We start from the raw sequence: 22,849 nt of genomic DNA, 5'->3' as shown, positions 1-22,849 counted from the left end.
CAGGTGGATAAGGTTGTTAAGAAAGTATATGGTGTTTTGGCTTTCATTAACAGGGGGATCGGGTTTAAGAGCCGCGAGGTTATGCTGCAGCTCTACAAAACCCTGGTGAGACCACACTTGGAATATTGTGTCCAGTTCTGGTCGCCCTATTATAGGAAAGATGTGGAGGCTTTGGAGAGGGTGCAAAGGAGGTTTACCAGGATGCTGCCTGGACTGGAGGGCTTGTCTTACAAGGAGGGGTTGACTGAGCTTGGACTTTTCTCTCTGGAGAGAAGGAGGAAGAGAGGTGACCTGATTGAGGTGTACAAGGTAATGAGAGGCATGGATAGAATCGATAGCCAGAGACCTTTCCCCAGGGCAGGATTGACTGACACGAGGGGTCATAGTTTTAAGGTGTTAGGAGGAAGGTAGAGAGGAGATGTCAGAGGGAGGTTCTTCACCCAGGGAGTTGTGAACGCATGGAATAGTTTACTAGTGGTAGTCATGGAAGCTGAGTCATTAGTGACATTTAAGCGACTGCTGGACATGCACATGGACAGCAGTGAATTGAGGGGAATGTAGGTTAAGTTATTTTATTTTTGGATTAGGATTATTCCGCGGCACAACATCGTGGGCCGAAGGGCCTGTATTGTGCTGTACTTTTCTATGTTCTATGTTCTATGATCTATGGCTGCAAAGGGTTCAGGACTGGGAACTAAATATCCAAGAATACATGCTCTACCAAATGGACAGAGGGGGTGGGATTGCCTTGTTAGTAAGAAATTACATTAAATTGATAGCAAGAAGTGATAAAGGGTTGAAAGTTATAAAATCCGCATGGGTAGAAACAAGGAACCGCAAAGGAAAACGACCCTGATGTGAGTTATGTACAGGCCTCCAAGCAGTAATCAGAAACTGAACAGATGCTTTGTATCAGATTTCACCAGCAGCAAACCAGAACTTCAAAAGAGTCTGAGGCAGAAGTGAATTTAGTGGATATCACTAAGGAGATGGTGCTGCGGAAGATGAAAGGTTTGAAGTTGGGTAAATCACCTGCACCAGATGGACTACATCCCAGAATTGCAAAGGACATAGCTGAGGAGATTGTAGAGGCATTGGTAGCGATTTTTCAAGAATCACTGGAATCTCAGAGAATTGCAAAATGGCTAATGTAACATCCCCGTTTAAGAAGGGTGGGATACAGAAAATATGAAACTGTAGGTCTGTTAACTTGACCTCAGTCATTTGCAAGATTTTACAGTTTATTATTAAGGATAAGATTGTGGAGCACTTAGAAGCACATGGTAAAATAATGCTTCAACAAGGGGAGGTCATCCCTGAAAAATGTTAGAATTCTTTGAGGAGGTAATGAGCAAGTTAGACAAAGGACAGAGAGTAGATGTGATCTATAAATTTCTAGAAGACTTTTGACAAGGTGCCATACAGGAGGCTGCTAAATAAACCCACTATATTAACGGCAAGGTACTAGCTAGGAAAGAGGATTGGGTGACTGCTAGATGACAGACCACGGGATAAGAGCAACTTTTTCAGGATGGCAGCTGATGGCTAGTGGAGTTCGGTAGGGATCAGTGTTGGGATCACAACTACTTGTTACACGTTACTGATCTGGATGTAAGAAATGAAAGCAAATGACACAAAGATAGGTGGAGGAACAAGTAGTTTTGAGGAAGCAGGAGTCTGTAGAAGGACACGGACAGGTAAGGAGAACAGGCAAAGAAACAGAAGATGGAATACAGTGTTGGAAAGTGTGAGGTTATACACTTTGGTAGGAAGAATAAGTGTAGACTATTTCCTAAATGGTAAAGGCTTGAGAGATCTGAGGCATAAAGGGACTTGGGAGTCCTAGTTCGGTATTCTCTTAAGGTTAATATTCATAATTTCACGTGGCAGTTAGGAAGGCGAATACAATGTTGGCATTGAGTTCTAGAGGGCTGGAATACAAGAGCAGAGGAGAACTGCTGAGGTTGTAAAAGGGTCTTATCAGACCGCATTTGGAACATTGTGAGCAGCTTTTAACTTTCTATCCAAGAAAAGATGTACTGGTCTTGGAGGGGGTCCAGAGGAGGTTTACAAGGATGATCCCATGGATGAGAGGCTGGTTATATGAGGAGCAACTGAGGATTCTGGGTCTGTATTTGATGGAATTTAGGAGGAATCAGGAGTGATGTGATTGAAACTTTTAGAATACTGAGAGGCCTGGATAGATTGGATGTGGAAAAGTGTTTCATTAGTAGGAGAGACTAGGTCCCATGGGCACAGCCTCAGAACGATACTGTAAAACTGGGATGAGTGGAAATTTATTGAACCAGAGTGTAGCTCCTCTATGAGATGTTGGACCAAATGGCCTAATTCTGCAGCTAAGTCTTATTGTCTTACAGTCTTTACAGACCAAGAATGGAGGTAAAGATTCACAGTTCTCAAGCTGAAGAATTACAAATTTTCCAAAACCAAAGTGAATGAGTTCAGAATTATTGTGAAACTTGTCACCCTCTTTAATTTGTAAAGTCAGAGACTCAGAGAGATCGGGCAGCCGTAAATGTAATAAATGCAAGGTATAAATGTTACCTATGGGGAGAAAGAAGCCTGGGTGGGGATATTTTTAACTATGGTTAAAGCAAATTAGAGACTTCGTGGCACTACTATTGGGCTAAAAGGTCAGCGAACTTTGATTAAACTTTGAAAAGTCCACTTAATGGCAAAAACAATGGAGTTTTCCCAAAGGTGCCACATCTAAGAAGTGATTTTCTCAATAGAATTTCTTAACTTTGTGCAAAATCGAAGAAATCAGCAAAAAAAACCTTTACAATCACACAAACAAAAGCAAAAATATTCAAATACAAGATAAAAATCTTGGAGGAGAAGGGGGGGGGGTGCAGCTGTACTGTGCTGTTGAGTGATCTAGAGATAAAATGAATCAAAGAACCACAGTTGCTAGAGACCTGGGTCAAAAACAGAAACTGCTGGAGAAACTCAAACAGGTCTCACAGCATCTGTGTGAAGGAAAGGAGAGTTAGTGTTTCAAACCTGGTGACTTCATCACAATGGGTTGTCAGTAAGGTATGGTTCTGAGATTATGATTGTGTGAAACATTACCACTTACAGGGCAGACTCACAACATAGTTTGGCAATGTATTATACAAACAGGAGACAGTTGCTCTGGGAGTCCTCAACATTGATGGTGGATCCAATGAAATCTCATGGCATCAGGTCAAATAGAATCGAAGAAATCTTCTGCTGATTTATCCCAATGTTAAACACGTCTTCAAGAATGCACTGAGCACAGCAAGGACACAGAATGTACTCTAGTTCGGGAATTTCGATGACTTAACTACACCACTACTGATCGAGCCGGTCAGTCTTAAACAACGTAGCTGCAAGAATGGCCTGCAGCAGGGGGAGTGAGAGAATCAAGAAGGAAAATTGTACTGGACCATTTCCTCATCAATCTACCTGCAAATGTTGCATCTATCCATGACAATTTTGGTAGGAGTCACTGTCACAGTCATTGTGCCAATGACTGCACATAGTCGTTATGGTGACAAAGACCCACGTTCACATTAAGTCTACCCACGATTTTCTTGCTTGGTACTAACACAGCGCTGAATTGGATGAGCTTTGAAACTTTCTAGGAAAGTAAGACTCAAGAGTATTCAGAAGTGCTGGGGGCCATCAACAGCAGCAGAATTGTGTTCAATCACAATCTGTAACATCGTTGGTTGCTTTTATTTTAAGATTCACTTGTAGGACATGGGCATCTCTGGCTTTTATTGTCTGTCTTTAGTTGCACTTGAGAAATTTGGCAAGAGCCCCCACATAGTAGTAAGGAGGACTCTGCAGGGTTGATACGTCTGTTTCTGCCATTGTCTGTTCCGGTACCTAGGTTGATGCCAGGTGGTCTGTCTGGTTTCACTTCTTTGTGGAGGCAGTATAGTGATTGATAGAACTGAGTGGCTTGCTAGGCAACTGAGAGTCAACCACTTTGCTATGGGTCTGGAATCACATGTAGGCCAGACCAGTTGAGGGTGAAAGATTTGTTTCCCTAAAGGACATTAAAGACCCAGATGGGTTTTATCCTACAATTGATAATGATTTCATGGACATTAGTAGATTCTTAATTCGAGTTTTTTTTATTTATTATTGAATTCAAATTCCACCATCTGCCATGGCAGAAGTAGGACCTGGGTCTCCAGTGCATTGGCTGAGTTTCTGGCTTAATAGTTTGGCAACAACACCAACAGCCCTCCACCTCCCCAAAACCTCTCAGAAGAGAGCCATGTGTTGTATTAGATAAAGTCATAGAGTTATACAGCACAGAAACAGATCTAACTTGCTCATGCTGATCAATTATCCTAAACTGATTTAGTCCCATTTGCCATCATGTGGCCCATATCTCTCTAAATCCTTTCTCCTCATATACCCATCCGGATGGCTTTTAAATGCTGTAATTGTTCCGGCCTCCACCACTTCCTCTAGCAACTCGTTCTGGATACACACTACCCTCAGGTCCCTTTTAAATCTTTGCTCTCTCACCTTGAAACCTATCCCCTCTAATTTTGGACTTCCCTACCCCAAGAAAAAGACGCTCGCCATTCACCCTATCCATGCCCCTCATGATTTTAGGAACTTCTTTAAAATCACCCGTCAGCCCCTGCGTTCCAGGGAAAATGGCCTCAGCATATTCACTCTTACCCTATATCTCAAATCCTCCAATCCCAGCAACATCCTTGTAAACCCTTTCTGAACCCTTTCAAGCTTCCCAACAATTTTCCAATAGCAGGGAGACCAGAATTGAATGCAGTATTCCAACAGAGGCCTAACCAAAATGACTTCTCGCTTCCTATGCTCAATGCACTGAATAACGAAAGCAAGCATGCCAAACGCCGCCTTCACCATCCCATGTATCTGCAAATCCACTTTTAAGGAACTATGAACTCATGGTTTCTTGGTTTGGCAACACTCCCCAGGGCCCTACCATTAACATAATTTTAGGGCGTGAACTCTCCCATGTCCTAAACCCCTACCCACACACTAGGCCTGGTTATGAGATATAACAGTGTGGAGCTGGAGGAACACAGCAGGCCAGGCAGCATAAGAGGAGCAGGGAATCGACAGTTCTTACTAGTCTGCTATTACACACTACCTATTGTTAGTCACTCTCAATCACCATTAACAGCTGTTCACCCTCTTAGCCAGATCATAGTCAATTCCTTCATCTGTCCAACTGCTTTTCTCTCTCTTTGGGCTCTATCCCCATCTATCGTTTACTCCTTAGTCCCTCCCCCTCCCTATCTTCTACATAAAAACTGACATTTTCCTAGCTACCATCAGCTCCGACGAAGGGTCACTGGGCTTGAAATGTTAACTCTGACTTTTCTTCACAGATGCTGCCAGACCTGCTGAATGTTTCCAGCAACTACTGTTTTTGTTCAAGTCCTGTCCTGATTTGCCTTACCAAGATGCAACACCTCCCATTTATCTAAGTTAAACCCCATCTGCCACTCCTCGGCCCATTGGCCTATCGGATCAAGGTCTCGTTGTACTCTTAGGTAACCTTCTTCACTGTACACTGCACCAATTTATGGTATCATTGCCATAGTCATAGACAGAGTCATACAGCACAGAAATAGACCCTTTGTTCCAATCAGACCATGTTGAATATAATCCAAACTAAACTAGTCCCACCTGACTGCTCCATATCCCTTCAAATCTTACTCAATCACGCACTTATCCAAACATCTTTTAAACAATGTAACCATGGCCTCAGGAAGTGCATTCCATATGCAAACAGCCCTCTGAGTAAAATATTTGCCCCTCACGTCTTTATTAAATCTCTCTCCTCATCTTAAAAATGTGCTCCTAGTCTTAAAATCCCCCATTCAAGGGAAAAGACACATCCACTAACCCTATCTATAACCCTTACGATTTTATAGACTTTTATAAGGTCATCTCTCCATCTCCTACACTCCAGTGGAAAAAGTCCCAGTCTATCCAGCATTTCTTTATAACTCAAACCTTCCTTAGGCAGCAACATCCTGGTAAATCTCTTCTGAGCTCTTTCCAGTGAAATAATGTCCTCCCTTCAACTGGGCAACCAGAACTGGACAATCAGAAGAGGCCACACCAATGTTCTATATAACCTCAACCTGGCTTCCTAACTCCAATACTCAAAGGATTCAGCAATGAAGTCAAGTTTTCTAAATATCTTTTTCACAACCCTGTCTTTATGTGATGCAAACTTCAAAGAATAATGTACCTGAAACCGTAGGTCTCTCTGCTCTACGACACCAACTAAAGCCCGGCAATTAATTATATAATTTCTACCCGTCTGTTGTACAAAAATGCAATACCCGCATATATCTAGACTGACCTCCCTCTGCCATTTTTCAGCCGTTGATCCATTGACCACAATCTCTTTGAAAAAATACTTCATTGTCCTTGTACCAAAAATTTTAGTGTCATCTGGAAACTTACTAACCATACCTCCTACGTTCACATCCAAATCATTTATATAAATGATGAATAGCAGTGGACCCAGCACCGATCCTTGTGGCACACTGCTGGTCAGAGGCCTCCAGTCCAAAATGCAAGCCTTCGCCACTACCCTCTGTCTCCTACCTTCAAGCCAATTTTGTATCCAATTGGCTAGGTTACCCTGATTCCATGTGGTCTAACCTTGCCAACCAGTCTACCGTGTGGATAGAGCAGGAACTACCAATGCTGGTGAATCTGAGATAATACGGTGTGAAGCTGGATGAACAGCAGGCCAAGCAGCATCAGAGGAGCCAGAAAGTTTGACGTTTCGGGTCGAGGCCCCTCTTCAGAAAAAACTTTGTTAAGTTAGTGAGAGTTTGTCAAGTTAGTGAGACACGATTTCCAAAACACAAAGCACTGTTGACTATTCCTAGTCAATCTTTCCTTTTCTAAATGCATGTATATCCAATCCCTCAAGAATACCTCCAAGAACCCACCACTGAAGTCAGGCTCACTGGTCTATAGCTCGCTGGCTTTTCCTTACCACCTTTCTTGAATAATGACACTGCATTAGTCAACCCACAATCTTCCGACAGCTCACCTGCAGCTATCGATGATACAAATATCTCAGCAAGGAGCCCAGCAATCACTTCCCTAATCAGGTCTCATGGATTTATCCAACTTAATGTATCTTAAGATGTCTAGACCTCCTCCTCTGTAATAGAAACATTTTTAAAAATATCAAAATTTATTTCCCCAAGTTCTCTAGCTTCCATATCCTTCTCCACAGTAAATACTGACGCGAAATACTTGTTTAGTATCTTGTCTCTGTCTGGTGGTTCCACACATAGACAGCTTTGTTGATCTTTAAGAGGGCCTATTCTCTTCCAAGTTACTCTTTTGCCCTTAATGTATTTGTAGGATCTCCTTGGATTCTCCTTAACTCTATTTGCCAAATCTATCTCAGGTCCTCTTTCTGCCCTCCTGATTTCCCTCATGTGTATTCCTACTGCCCTAATTGTCCTTGAGGGATTCTTTCAATCCCAGCTGTCTAAACCTAGCGTATGTCTCCTTTTATTTCTTGACCAGAGTCTCGATTTCTCTAGTCATCCGGAATTCCCTATACCCACCAGCCTAGCCTTTTGCACTAACAGGAACATACTGTCGTTGAACTCTTGTTATCTCATTTTTGAAAGCCTTCCACTTTGCATTAGTCATTTAACTGTAAATAGCCCTTGCAATCAACTTTTGAAAGTATTTGGCAGGAACTTTCAAAATTGGCTTTACTCCAATTTAAAACTTTAATTTTTAGAGCCTGTTGGTGCCTTTCCATCATGTCTGGTCATCAAAGACGAGGAGTACTATAAGCTCTACCCAATATGATGACACCATAAGGACTTGAGTGGCAGACCAGCCGTGGATCTCCAAAGAGAAAGACCAACCATCGAGGTCTCCTCATATTCTTCATCACAACGTTTATCATACCATGTAATTTGTACCTAATTGCTATGATGCAATTGAGTCATAGAGCTATATAGCACAGAGAGAGACTCTTTGGTTGAACTCATCCATGCTGACCAGATATCCTTTCTAAATCTAGCCTCATTTGCCAGTATTTGGCCCATATCCCCGTAAACCATTTCCATTCATATGCCCATCCAGATGCCTTTTAAGTGTTGCAATCGTACCTGTCCCAAACACTTCCTCTGGCACCTCATTCAACACACGCACCTTCCTTTGCATGAAAACATTGCCCGTTAGGTCCTTTTCATATCTTTACCATCTCATCTTAAACCTATGCCCTCTAGTTTTGGACTCCCCCCACCCCGGGCAAAATACTATGGCCATTTACCATATCCATGGCCGTCATAATTTAATAAGCCTTTGTAAGGTCACTCCTCAGCTTCCGACGCACCAGGGAAAACAGCTCCAGCCTACTCAGACTCTCCCTATAGCTCAAATGCTCCAACCCTGGGCATGATGTGGAGGTGCCAGTGTTGGACTGGAATGGACAAAGTCAGAAGTCATACAACACCAGGTTATAATCCAACTGGTTTATTTGAAGGCACACAAGCTTTTTAAGGCACAGCCCCTTTTGTCAGGAGCGGCGAGGTCACTAAAACCTGATCAGTAATGCTGAGCAAACATTTCATATGATGCCAGCAAGGGGCATCACTTCATCTCCCACATCATGCAGAGGACTTTTACTTTACTGTTAAGGGAACCGCAGTAGAAGCACCAGATGGATGCATATGGGCAAGTACAAACTGAAGGCCAGTGCAACAGCATTTGGGCAAAATTAATCTCAGCAACACCAGGAAGAGTTGTACGCTGAAGAGCCATTATTTTACCATTCATGAACAGCACAATGTTCAAAACCAAATGAACCAGTTTTAACCATGTCTTTTAACATACGAGTTTAACTGAACAAATGGAATCACCTGTATCATTATGTTCCCTTCATTTAAAATGAACTGATTTTAATTGTCAGGATTTTATAGAAAATGCTGTTAGTTTGAAAAATCTTAATGCAGCAAAGAGTAACAATCACAAAGAATATTAATTGTTTTATGGTCGTGACTACTCCTGTTCCAAGTCTGCACTTCTAACTAAGATTTCACCAGGAGTTGGCAATGCATCTTTGCCTGCACTGAGAAACCAGCCTGCCCTCTAGTGCTCGTGAAATGTCGTTTATTTTCTCAGCAATTCTTGAGCATTCTTTGAAAAGAAATGCATGCTATTTCCTCAGTACTTACTGTTATTTGGCACCAAACACAATGGAGACCGGTGAGACTCTGGAAACATTTAATGCTCTTGCGGCATCGGTCACACTTAGTTGGAGAGTTTCCTTCCATCCAAACATGTTGCATAACCTTGATAGGAGTTAGAGGATTAGACAAAGACGTTTAAGGATGGATAAGACAAATTAGTTAGAGAGTTAGCTCATTTGTATGAATCAAATAGGGTACTCAGATTACACACTAAGAGATCCCAAATCAATAACTTCTCTATACGGAGCTAAATTACATTGTGTGACAACAGATAAGCAAAGGTGGCATTATTTTCAGAATGATTGCATCACCATAAGCTAATCTTTGGTCCAACTATCTTTTCAAGAGTCATTCACAACCACTTTCAGTGGTACTTGATTTGATTTTAAAACCTCGAGTTGCTCAAAGATCCAAGATGGTCTGTCATCGATCAGTCCACGTGGGGTTGTGTGGGGGCCCTCGGGTAGGGATCATGATCTCAAACTGAACATTCACCCTCTTGAGCAATTCTCTGAAAATGACAGCAGTTTCATTTCTGATGTGACTGCTCTCATCTGGTGGCTTTCCCTTATTTCTTTGCAGTTTCTATGGGCTGAATCTCTTGGCCATTGATGAAGTGAGAGTAACCACTGTTAATCCTGTCTGAAACTACAGCCTTCCATTTTAACAATGGAGCCTTAGGACGTTACAATCCAGCTTCAGCTTGATTCCAACAATGAGACAGGACAAGAGGACCAGTGCTGGGCACAATTCCAAAGAGCCCATGACCTCTTTCACATCAAGAGCTGAAGACAAAACCTTTGAGCTCTGTCTTCAGTGCAGTGAACTTCCCTTTTTTAAATAAGCCCATTATCCAACCCATTACTCCAACACTGCTCAGTCCTTATCCTGCATGGCTCATTTTACTCAGTACTCCTGATTATTTGCCTTATTTCTGAAACTGGTCACCACTTCCAGACCCTGCTCAACACTTTCTCACAATTCTGGTGGGGAAGGTGGCAAGAAGGGGAGGTTGGAGTTGATTCAGTGGCGTTGGAAATGCCTAGGGGCATGGTAATGGTGGTGAGGTATGATCAGAGCATGGGGGTTGCGGTGGAGTGGAGTGGTGTGGAGAGGAAGCAGCAGGCTTGTGGAGTGCAGGGAGGTTCGAGCAGTGTCAGAGATGAGTGTAAAGTAGAAGATTTGGAGCATAAGTTCAGGAGGGATTTATTAAGGTCTGATTTAGGACAACTGAGCAGCATTTAACAGTGGATCAGCGTTGGGTGGGAGGGTAAGCAATTTTGAGAGCTGTGTGGAGGAAGAAGTCGTTAGTCAACAATGTCAGGAAGTAGAGAGGGTAAACATTGTCACAGTGAACAGTGTGCAGGGGTGCTAATGACCTTTGATGGCATTTCTTCTAATGGCAAGGACTGCATTTCTACCAGTTAGGCTTTATCCCTGTGAGGGACACTATCAACAAATCAGTATGAAAGACACAGCAAGTATTGAGTCAACAACCCAAATTTACTCACTGATGGGTCACCAGGGAATCGTCAGCAAGGGTTTCCACAGAGCTACTGTGGTCTCCAATGTTGTGAATCTGTGATTCAGGGTTTCAAAATAAATCAGCTCCCAGGAGCTTCCATTGCCTCAGGGATCAGGGATCAGGGCCAATGCTATTTTGCTGACCACTTTCCACTTCTCACATCTACACAAAGGCAGCATACTTTGAATTGCATATGTTTTCTTCTGCCTTGAAAGCCACAGAGGTCAATAAATATTATGATTCATGGTTAAGACTTTGAAGGTCCTGTCCAAAAATAATTTCCTCGGCATACATATTAAATATGCTCAAACAACACTGATTTTAATAGCACAGCTAATTTGCAAATGCTAGACAGTTACAAATAAATCTTGTATAACCAGTGAAAAAGTGACAGAGATTGTGATTATCAGCATTCAAGGTTTGTTAATGGCGAGTTGTGTACAACAGCTGAAGAAGTATTCATCATGGGGATTGTAATGTATGCTTTGAGAAAAGTCCCAATACATGAACGAATATTCCATTTTCAGAATTACAGTATTCAGAAGTTTAAAACACATCTGCATGCACTGCAAATATTTGGCAAAATTGCACTTACATTAGTATTCCTTTTGGATTTTACGTATGTGCTTATGCATGATGCAATTTCTTTGGAAACACATCTTTCATGGACTGTGTATTTGCAAACTGAAAAAAAAATACAGCAAGGTCAACAATCCTTCATTCACAATATGAACTTGCCTTATTACAGGATGGCAATCTACTCCGTTCATTTTGAAACTGCATAATTTAAACCATAAACTCAAGAACATTAGAAACAGCAGTAGATACAGGCACCCAATCTATTGAAACTGTCTTGTTTTTCAACAAGATAATGGTTAATCTGCTGATGGTCTCAATTCCACTTTTCTGTCCATCCTCAATACCCTTGTCAATCAAAAGTCTCTCAAGCTCAACTTTCAATATATTTATTGACTCAATCATCAACATTCTCTGAGGAAGCTAATTCCAAACACTAACAACCCTCAGAGACAAAATTTCTCTTCATCATCATCTTCAATGAGAGACAACTTCATTTGAAAAATAGAAGAGAAATAACAAGGTGTAACAAGTTGTTATCTCAGATACTCCAGCATCGGCAGTTCCTACTATCTGTTCATTTGAAAATATATCTCCTCATTCTGAACTCACCCAAAAAGAAACCTTTCCTCAACAATTAATCAACCAACCTCTCTCAGAATCTCATATGTTTCAATAACATCGCCTCTCTTTTTTCTAAGCTTCACAGATTATGGCCAAAGCTGCTCAATTTTTAAATTGTAAGACAAATCCCTTATTCCAAGAATCGATGAGTGAACCTTTGCTGAATGACTTCCCACGCAAATACGTCTCTCTAAAAAGGAGACCAAAACATTAAGAGTGCTTCCGCTATACCCTGTACAGTTGTTGCTTTTGTTTTATAATTTGTGTGAAGTGCCTTGAGCCTTACTATTATGTTTAAATTGTTATAAATACGAAGTTGTTTGTTGCACAGCTGAATCCCAATACATTTAGTTTAACAAATGCATACTTGGGTTATAAAAAAAATGTCTACTTATAAATGTTGCTGTTCTGTGTTTCCCCGAGGAGGAATGCAGTTACACTATGCACCATGTGCCAGTGAAAAGCACACTGGGAAGTGTTGCCAATATTGCCTGTTCTATTCAGGAATGAGCTAAACACACAATCATGGCCACAATCACCTTCACAGTCATGCTGTGGTCCGAAGGGGATGCATACTCCTTGCGCTTGTGAATCCACGGTCATCATTAGACTCTTAATTTCAGATACTTATTGAATTCAAATTCCACCATCTGCCGTCCCTAGAATGTTATCTGGGTCTCTGGATTAATGGTCTACTGATAATACCACTAGGCCATTGCCTCCGCTTGTAATGCTTAGCGTTTCTTTTCTCCTGTCATAAAACACAACAATATAAACTAATCTCCTTTTGCCATTCAGGATGATCTCAGTTATGTGCTACCTTACAAACTGGTTTGAATCATGGTTCCAAAATGACTGATTTAATTAATTTTAGAACTTCTTTGCAAAAACAGACCAGACCCATATGCCACTAGCTTAAAATCCAAACTCAAACAATTATTTTATATAAAACTACGTACCTTTCATCACAATAGGATAGTCAGAGATTGTTTACATTGATTCATGAATCTAAAATGGGGGGGGGGGGGGGCAAGCTCAGGATAAGTGGCAATCATTTATGATTGAGACGAAGAAAAGTCACTTCATTCAAAGGATTGTGTATTTTTGAAATTCTCTACTCCTGAAGAATGCAGATGCTTCATTGTTCAATATGCTTAACCATAAGAACTGAGACTTTGGATTTCTCAAGTAGTACAGACAAGAAAAGGGAGTTAAAGCCCAAGAACAGCGATCATCCAAAGAACACACAGCAGGCTTAGAAGGTTATATGGCCTACTCATTCTCCTATTTCTCATATTCTTAAATTCCCACTTAAATCTGGTGCCAAAGAATTCTGCAGCACCTCAAATTCCAATTTCTAAGGGTAGCATCAAAGTCTGCTACTCATTTCCTTGGCAGCTCTCGTGAACTTCTATGATGTATTATCAAAGACTGAAAAATTTTGGGAGCGTGAAGAGGAGAAATGGACACAGTAATCAGCCCAGCAATCATTTTAACAACTTCCTACAAACTGCTTATCTTGCCCGTGTTTCTGCATAGGAAAGCTTCATCTTGGAACTAAAGCTTTAGAAAATCAGACTAAATTTGCGCACATGGGTAGTAAACATACTTAAAATTAGGTTAAGTATACAACTATACTTTAAAGTAGAATTGAACCCTGTACTATACAAAATCAATGATTCACAGATAACACTCTTCCAAAAAATGTGATTGGAGGCATTTTTTTTGAAACAAGCCAAAGTTGCATCCTGAACAATGCTGCACTCTTCCTCTACATTGTTTATACTCTGTCTTGGGTGGTTGACAACAACAGCCTCCTCAAACATTTTTTGACTACTGCCTAGTTTGGTATGACTGTCCGTCCCTGGTTCCACTCTTATCTTTCAAGCTGTAGCCACAGAATCCCCTCCAAGGGTTTCACTTCTCTTTCCAAACTTATACCTATACCTCTAGGTTTCACCAAAAATCTAAACTTGACCCCTCCTATCCTACCCCTGTGCAGCATCATTGGAAAATCCATCAGGTTCTGCATGAGATGGCAGCTCCAAGTTCTGCCTAACCACCCCATCCTCAAATTGTTTGACTGCTAGTCTGACACCCAGTATCTTGAGCAGAAATTTCCCCCAAATAAAAACTGAGAAGTCTAAAGCCATTCTTTTCTCTTCCTGTTAATAAATGCTTTCCTTTGACATCAGCTCCACCTTTTCTATTGCAGGTTGAACCAGACAATTCAAACTTTGATATTGTACAGGAGCTAGAGGCAGACTCTGACTGCACACACAGCCCATCTCTAAAACCGTTTCAGAGATAGTAGGAACTGCAGATGCTGGAGAATCTGAGATAACAAGGTATACAGCAGGATGAATACAGCAGGCCAGCAGCATCAGAGGAGTAGGAAGGCTGACGTTTTGGGCCTAGACCCTTCTTCAAAAATGGGGGAGGAGAAGGGAGTTCTGAAATAAATAGGGAGAGAGGGGTTGGCAGATAGAACATGGATAGAAGATAGGCGGAGAGGAGACAGGCAGGTCAAAGAGGCGGAGATGGAGCCAGTAAAGGTGAGTGTAGGTTGGGAGTTAGTGAGGGGTTAGGTCAGTCCATGGAGGATGGACAGGTCAAGAGGGCAGCATGAGGTTAGCAGGTAGATGGGGTGGGGCTTGAGGTGGGAGGAGGGGATAGGTGGGAAGAAGGAAAGGTTAGAGGGGCAGGAATGAGCTGGGCTGGTTTTGGGATGCAGTAGGGGGAGGAGAGATTTTGAAGCTTGTGAAGTCCACATTGATACTATTGGGCCGCAGGGTTCCCAAGCGGAATATGAGTTGCTGCTCCTGCAACCTTCGGGTAACATCATTGTGGCACTGCAGGAGGCCCAGGATGGACATGTCTGCGGAATGGGAGGAGGAGTTGAAATGGTTCACGACTGGGAGGTGCAGTTGTTTAGTGCGAACCGAGCGTAGGTGTTCTGCAAATCGGCCTGTATCTAAAGCCGCCAGTTTTCACTTTGCTAAAGTCACCAACTCCACCTCAGCATCAATTGATTCATTAATGCTTTGCTGTCACTTCGAGTTGAGCTCCCATCTTCTACCCACCATCCACATATGCTCAATCAGAATTCTGCTCCCTGTGTTCCAACCCACTCCCGGTACTCTCACGATTTGCTACTGTTCACTGGTTTTTGGATGACGATGCCGCGTTTTTATAATTTTATAATTTAATCCTGAATTTAAATTTCTTTTATAATTTTCCCTAATTACTGTAACCTACACCAATTCGTTGAGATCTCTGCATTTCTGGGTCTCTTCTGGATTCCCTGATTTTAATCTCTCACTACTGACTGCCACACCTCCAGCTGCCTCGAATCTTCAGATTTCCCTAGTCGAACCTTTCCACTTCTCTTCGCTGCTTTGGAATCTTTTGACCATGTTTCTCTTGTTGAGTTGGTCTTTCATTTTTTGCAGCTGCTTTAACAAAATGCATATATACTGTCCATTGTCTGAATGACTAACAGGACATTCTCCACAGAAAGTTGACGAGTTTGTTGAAATGTAATATTTTCAAGATCATATTTTTAAAAAAATGCAGAAAGGTAGGGTGATTTCAGGGAAGGCTAATATTATAGCATGGGGTGAAAATTCCACAGCGTGAGGAAATTTAATTCTTCATATCAGTTGGAATTTAGAATGCAGTCTACGGGAACAATTTGGCAGGTTGCACTCAGGTTCAGACCCAGCTTGCCAAGTAATTAACACAAAGTAAGTTTGGCGCAAAATTCAATAGACTTGCACAAAATCGTTGAATTATTCTGCAATTTTTTCCTTGTCTTACCATCTAATGAGTGCTTACTCAATACTTAACTTGCACAAGTAACATTAACAAATGGTTTCTGCATTACACCTCTTTTCTCTCTCTTTACGACCACATCATTCAAATTACTATTTTCAACAACATGCTACCAATTACATTGGCACAAACAGACAACATTGCCTCATGTTAAGGCAGGTTTAGCAGACATGTTACCAGTAATGCAGAGGGTAATCTCCAGTTAGGATTTCATCTGATTCAAATTGGTTAAATTTGCAGACAGTCAATATTAACTATGTTAGTAACTTTGCCATTAGCTAAATTAGCCTAATCTCAAAATGTATAAATGAGAAATCAGACTTGTACACTACAACATAACAAAACAGGTGCAGAAACACAGACATTCAGAGAGAATGGCACAAACATGAAAATATAAGTTGTTATAGAGATAGCAGGAACAGGCAAAGCTGGAGAATCTGAGATAACAAGGTGTAGAGCTGGATGAACACAGCAGGCCAAGCTGCATCAGGGGAGCAGGAAAGCAACTGCACCTTCCAGTAGTGAGCCATTTCAACTCCCCCTCCCACTCCTTGGATGACACGTCCAAGCAGGGCCTCCTGCAGTGCCACAACGATGCCATCTGAAGGTTGCAGGAATAGCATGTCATATTTCGCTTGGGAACCCTGCAGCCCAATGGTATCAATGTGGACTTCACAAGTTTCAAAATCTCCCCTCTTCCGACTGCATCCCAAAACCAGCCCAGCTCGTCCCTGCCTCCCTAACTTGTCCTCCCACCTATCCACTCCTCCCACCCCAAGCTCCACCCCCATCTCCTACCTACTAGCCTCATCCTTCCTCCTTGACCTGTCTGTCCTCCATGGACCAACCTATCCTCTCCCTAACTCCCCACCTACACTCACCTTTACTGGCTCCAACGCTGCCTCCTTGACCTGTCTATCTCCTCTCCATGTATCCATCTTCTAACCGCCTCCCCCTCTCTCCCTATTTATTTCAGAACCGCCTTCTCCTCCCCGATTTCTGAAGAAGGGTCTAGACCAAAACATCAGCTTTCCTGCTCGGCCTCCTGTGTTCATCCAATCTACGCCTCGTTGTCTTAAAATATAAGTGCTTCCTTTAACTGTGGATGCTTTACTTGTAAAATGCATGAGGATTTACTTACAAGAACAGCAGAGACCTTGTTTCCTAACACCCAACAGCATATTGAAACAGAAGTTGCAGTATGCAGGCTTGTTGAAATGTTTTAATCGCCAAACATGTTGACCATCATCTTTCACATTCTGCCATGAAAAAAAATGTACACAACGAAAAGAAGCAGCTCAGTGAAGGTTCATGTTTTCTTAGTCCTCATCTATGTCACTAAATATCTTACCCATATCATTCATGCTACTGACTTTGTGTCAGCTCTTTCGAAGAGCAATCCGGTTACTTACACTCCCTTATTTCCCTACTCCATTTTCTCCTTCAGTTTTATCCAATTCCCTTTGAAAAATTCAACTTGACCTATTTCCATCATCCTAGCAGGTTGTGTATTACAAAAGTATTTTGCATAAAAGTTTTTTTTTGGCATAATCACCTCTCATTCTTTTGCTAATCACCTCAAATCTATGCCTCTTCTCTAAAGAGCATGCTCCCAGCTGCTGCAATCGAACCACATAACCGTTATTGGTCATCCATGGAAGCATTCTAGGAAATCCCTTCTCTCATCCATTCAGAGTCTTCACATGGCTTCTTCAGACACAGGCTGGGACTGACTAGCACTTTATATAGAAATGTGCAGAAATCTTCAGAATTATGGTATGCCATTCTCAAACTGGTACTCAGCACTGCAGACGCTGGGCGTGACAATTAGGTGGGAGGCTGGATCTGGTGCTGAAAGACGAGATGGGTCAAATTTCTATGAGTGATATCTGCGTCATAGGATTTCTAGCAATAGTAATGCAGGGGGTCAGACTAAAGCTCTATAGATAATTCAGATCCCAACATTGCAGCTGTATTAATTACTACATCTAGAATAAAATGCTAATCTCAAAGAACGGCCAGGAACAAGATGGGTTTTCAATGATAATGCCCTTCAGGGAAGGAAATCTGCTAAGTTTACCAGTTCTGTCTATGTCACTTCAGAACCACAGCAAAGTGATTGATCCTTTACTGCCTTTTGAAATGGGGTATCAAATCACTCAGTTGTATCAAACCTCTCTACAGAAGTAAAATAAAAACAAAACTGGACAGACCACCTGGCATTGATCCAAGTGTCAGAAACATCAAGGTGTTGCCTGTACACTCAACGCTGCAAAGTCTTCATCACAAACATCTGGAGATTTGGCAGAATCCTGAAAAACATCTCTGGAAGACTGGCCAGTAGCAGGTGGTGAGAAAACTAGCAACAGGAAGGTGGGGGGCGGGGTAAAAAAAAGAAACACATGCTATCTGACCCAGTCTTGTAAATCTAGTTGCTGCACATGCATATATCTGTGATAGTACTGGTAAGGGTGACTACTGCGTTATCCTTGTGGAGATAAAATTATTTATTCACAATATGGAGGCTTTTAACAAGGGAACTCTCACTCACGGGGGATAGATTCAGCAACAGATCTGGCATCTCAAAATGGTGCATTCGTGAGATGTTGTAGGCCATCAGCAGAAGAATTGCATTCAACCGCAATCTCATGGCCCTGCATATCATTCAGAGCACCATCAAGCCAAGTAGATTAATGAGCTGTAAGGGTGCAGGACTGTAGCAGTAATATGGCAGGAACAGCAATGATATATATTAAACCAGGGTGATAATGTGATAAAGTTGCTACCCAAAATGATATGCATTTTGAACAGAGGAGCAGCTTGCTACATCGGCCAAAACTAACACACAATAAATGAGTCCGATCAAAAGCTCTGTAATCTTGCCACATCCAGTCACAAACAGCGACGAACAATTAAACAACTAATTGAGAAGGAACCTCTAAAGTATCCCCAACGTCATAGCTGGGGGAGGCTATTCTATGAAAATGGCAAGGCTAAGGGTATTTGTGAATACCTTCAGCTTTCTCCTGTGGTTTCCATCAAAGATGCCAGTTTTCAGAAAATTCAATTAATTCTACAATTTAGAAAAAAAATGGCTGACAGCACCAGATACAGCAAAAGCAGACAACATCCCAGCTGTAGTACTGAAGACTTTACTCCAGAAGGAGCTGCACCCTTAGCCTTGCTCTTTCAGTACAGCTGCAACATTGACAAAACATCTGAAAATGTGGAAACTTATCCAAGAGCGTCTGGTGTACCAATAGCAGGATAAATCCAAGTTTACTAATTACTGTTTAATCTGAATGATTAACTAAGAGATGGAAAGTTTCACTGACAGCACTATCAAGCAGCACTTACTCAGCAACAGTCTGTGTTGGGCATCAATCATAGATACTCAGTTGGGGCTCTGCCAGGGCAACCTGGCTCCAGAATTCATTCAAACCTTGGGCCAAAGTTGGACAAAAAGACTAAACTCCAGAGGTGTGGTGACAGCAAGCACTCTTGACATCAGTGCAACATTTGATTAGGGAGGACATCATGTGGTATAGACTATAAGATACAGGAGCAGAATTAGGCCAACATGTTAATCAAGTCTGCTCCATAGGGAAACCTAGCAAATTTGAAGTCAATGACTAACAGGGGAAGAACTCTCCACTGACTGGACTCATACCCAGCACAAAAGGAAACTGGCTATGGTTGTTAAAAGGTCAGTTATTCCAGCTCCAGGGCATCTCTGCAGTAGTTCCTCGGAGTAGTCTCCCAAGCCCAAACCATCCTCAATTCTTTCATCAACGACTATCCCTACATCACAATATCAGAAGTGGAGATGTTTGCTGGTTGGGTAGGGTGTTCAGAACAACTTGAAACTCTTCATATACTGAGACACAATGAGGAAAGCATTCAGGCTTGGCCTGATATGTGGGCAGTAACATGCCCACCATGCAACTGCCAGTGCACAAATGCCATCTCTGACAATCAATAAAATTACAATCACTGAATTATCACATCAATATCCAGGGTAACCAGCGGCCAGAAACAGAAACTATCATGGCAAAATGAACAGGTCAGAAACTGGGAATTCTGAGGATAGTTACTCGCCCCCCTGGCCGTGCAAGGCCTTCCCATCATCTGCAGAGCACATGTCAGAAGTTTTATAGAATATTATGCACTTATCTGGGAGAGTGCAGCTCAAAGACCACAAAACATTTCAACACTATCCACAACAAAGCTTGATTAGCAAAGCATCTGCCCACGTTAAACATTCACATCCATCACCGGGCTCTCTGTTGTTGGTATAGCTACAGTGCTGTTAGTTTAGGAGTGCCAGGATTATTTCCCAACAGTAACAAAGGAACAGCATTCTAATTCCAAGTCAGCATGGTGTGTGGCTTTGATAGAAAATTGCAGATGATAGGTAATTGCAGATGATAGATAGGCAATTGCAGATGATAGGCAATTGCAGATGATAGGGTTCCCATGCTCGTCCTTCTACGTAGTCCAGATTGTGGGTGTGAATGGAATTATTGAACTTAACAAGTTGCTGCCGGTACATCTTTTATAGGGTACAGAGTGCTAACACTTTGTTCCAACAGGAGAATGGCATTTGGTGTTTGAACCGTGGGATGAGGGGCAATAGGGGTGGCAAGTCAGAAAATTTCCTCAATTCTGTGCACCAACCTTGGAGCAAAAAAAAGGTCCATAACTGTATGATCCCAAAACGAGTGCTCAAGCCACCTCAGTTTCCTCACATCTCCAAAAAGTACAGCTCGATTGTACTGTTTCTCCTCATTCTTCTGACTGAAAAGCATCACCTCCCATATTTTCCTGCATGTTAAATTTTATGTATGTTTCCTCACATGTCAATGTGCTTCCTATTGTCTCTATTACTATCTCCCTCATTTCAAAAACATTATTCCACATTCTTCTTGTTTGCCTTTTCAAAATGCTGTTCCTTAAATTCATTCAGAGATTGAACTCAAATGCCTTGGACATTTGCCCTGCAATGAAAAGACCATCCACATGACAATCAGCCAGATTGGGGGCCACTTGCAGCACAGCAGCATAAGATAAATAGTTTTCCACAAAACCAGCTCACCCATAGAGCCCACCTTCACCTCCTTTGCAAACTCTAGTAGCACCAATAATGATGATTGCCATTCATTAGAATGAAATAACACTTGAAAAGGGCTTCGCTATCATCCATGAAGGTGATTGATTACAATAATTTGAGCCAACTTTTGAGTAGGTGTCTAACTGCGGGTGATAAATTGAGATTATCTAGCTTAGAATTTGAAGCATTAGCACAAGGAGAGTGGAGCAATTACCACTGAGCAACATTCCAACAAAAATTAATGGACACTATTTGGGGAATTATCCCTTATAACTGTCATGGATTATAAACCATAATTACATAAGTAGCTAAGCAACATGATTGGTCATCAGCATTTTTATTATAAATGGTAAAATACATTAATATTTGTACAAGATTCTACAGACAGTTAGATAATGTAATTACCCAGTACCACAAGTGGTTATGAAGAAATCACTCATGATTGTTAAAAGCATGACTCAATATTTAAAATTCTACTTCTGAATAGCTCTGTAATTTTCACAGATGAATGCTTACAGCCCTGTACTTACTGTCTCCATGCCAAGGAGGACCAACAATGGAATAGTAGTTATTCCTCCTCTTATCCACTCTTCCAGTGTAACTGTACCATCATGATCGTAGTCTATTTCCTCCATCATTTCCATAAGTATCTGCAGAATAATATATGTACATCTAACCTACTGCCTGGCAAGTGTTTTCCTTCAAAATTTCTTTGCATGCTTTTAAAACAAATACTTAATTTGCAATCATGCATTTACTGTTCCTTTTGAAAGTTAAAAAGATAATAACACACCACTTTCTGAAACAATTTCAAAATATTTATTAAAGATGGAAAATTAGACATCCAGCATGAATACTTGAGTTTTACATAGTTGATATAAATTTTTATGGAATAATTAATTATGGAGAAGACATTGGGGGGAGGCCAGAAAAGTGGTGAGGTGAAGGTGCTGTAAAGTGCAGGGGGAGATGGAAGAAGACACTGATATCAGAGACTGAAGAGCAGGGTTACAAGGTAGATTTACACACAAGAGTGGAGTTGTGAAAACAGAAACCATGAGGTGGCACTTAATGTAGGAACTGAAAATTCAAGGAGGGTTAAGGTCATGAGAGATTTATACATGAGGTTGAAGATTGGGCGCCTGGCAAATAAGTAGGAACAAAAGCAGTGATAGTCTGTTGGATTTGGGGTGGTACATGATTGGGCTGTAGAATTTGAGACGAGTTAAAGTTTATGTTTAAGTTTACAGAGTCTGCAAGTGTGCAAACCAAAGACGAAGATGATGTCAATCAGGGCAACTGAAGGCAATATTATTAACATTCAAACAGGCAATAAACGGAGTTTGAAGCTTTCAGACAGAGCACCAAGGGCACTGTGCACAAAACAAGTTCAATTGAGTGAGCTGCAGGGAATATATGCAGCATTTCTCATAAGGGCAGAAAGTGATCATCTCGGTTTGGAAAATTGTAGAGTGGGTGCAGCATGGGAGGTCGCCATTCAGCCTAGAGTCCATATCAATTCTCTGCAACAGCAATTTAACTAGACCTACTCCTATAGCCCTTCTACTATAAAACTGCTTTATTGCCTTTAGGTACATAGCCAATTCTCTTCTGAAAGCCTCAAACAAATCTTCTTCCATCATGCTGTCAGCAGTGTCACCTTTGCCCTTGATTCTTTTGTAATTCTCTGTAAACTGATATCGTTTGTTTCCTGTCCAGCAAGAATAGCTGCTGTCTATTTACTCTATCTGGGCTCCAAATCACTTTCAAATCTCTGCTTAAGTTTCTCTTCTCCAAGATTATTCCACTCTACATACAACAGAAGTCCTCAGCCCTGCAAACATTCTCCTACATCTTCCCTGCACCCTCTCTAAAGCCTTCCCATCCTTCCTGAAGTATGGCAAGAAGAATCAGACATATTTGAGGTTGAACCTGCTT

The 22,849-nt window shown here is 41.6% G+C and overlaps 1 protein-coding gene across 9 annotated transcripts in view; it reads right to left on the bottom strand.

Annotated features, from left to right (window-relative positions):
* Positions 1 to 22,849, bottom strand: part of LOC125454004 (diacylglycerol kinase beta) — a 505,848-nt gene that overhangs the window by 229,091 nt on the left and 253,908 nt on the right. For all 9 annotated transcript variants that reach the window (XM_059647135.1, XM_048534235.2, XM_048534238.1 and 6 more), the window contains 4 exons: positions 21,442 to 21,561; positions 16,943 to 17,060; positions 11,363 to 11,451; positions 9,228 to 9,344 (listed from right to left, as the gene is read on the bottom strand). In XM_059647135.1, coding sequence (XP_059503118.1) covers positions 9,228 to 9,344; positions 11,363 to 11,451; positions 16,943 to 17,060; positions 21,442 to 21,561 — 444 coding nt within the window. The remainder of the gene's footprint in view (positions 1 to 9,227; positions 9,345 to 11,362; positions 11,452 to 16,942; positions 17,061 to 21,441; positions 21,562 to 22,849) is intronic.

Source organism: Stegostoma tigrinum, chromosome 7 (assembly GCF_030684315.1).
Source record: "Stegostoma tigrinum isolate sSteTig4 chromosome 7, sSteTig4.hap1, whole genome shotgun sequence".
Lineage (NCBI taxonomy): Eukaryota > Metazoa > Chordata > Chondrichthyes > Orectolobiformes > Stegostomatidae > Stegostoma > Stegostoma tigrinum.
Note: the sequence above shows the minus strand (reverse complement) of the source record. Positions and strands in the feature narration are given on the sequence as shown.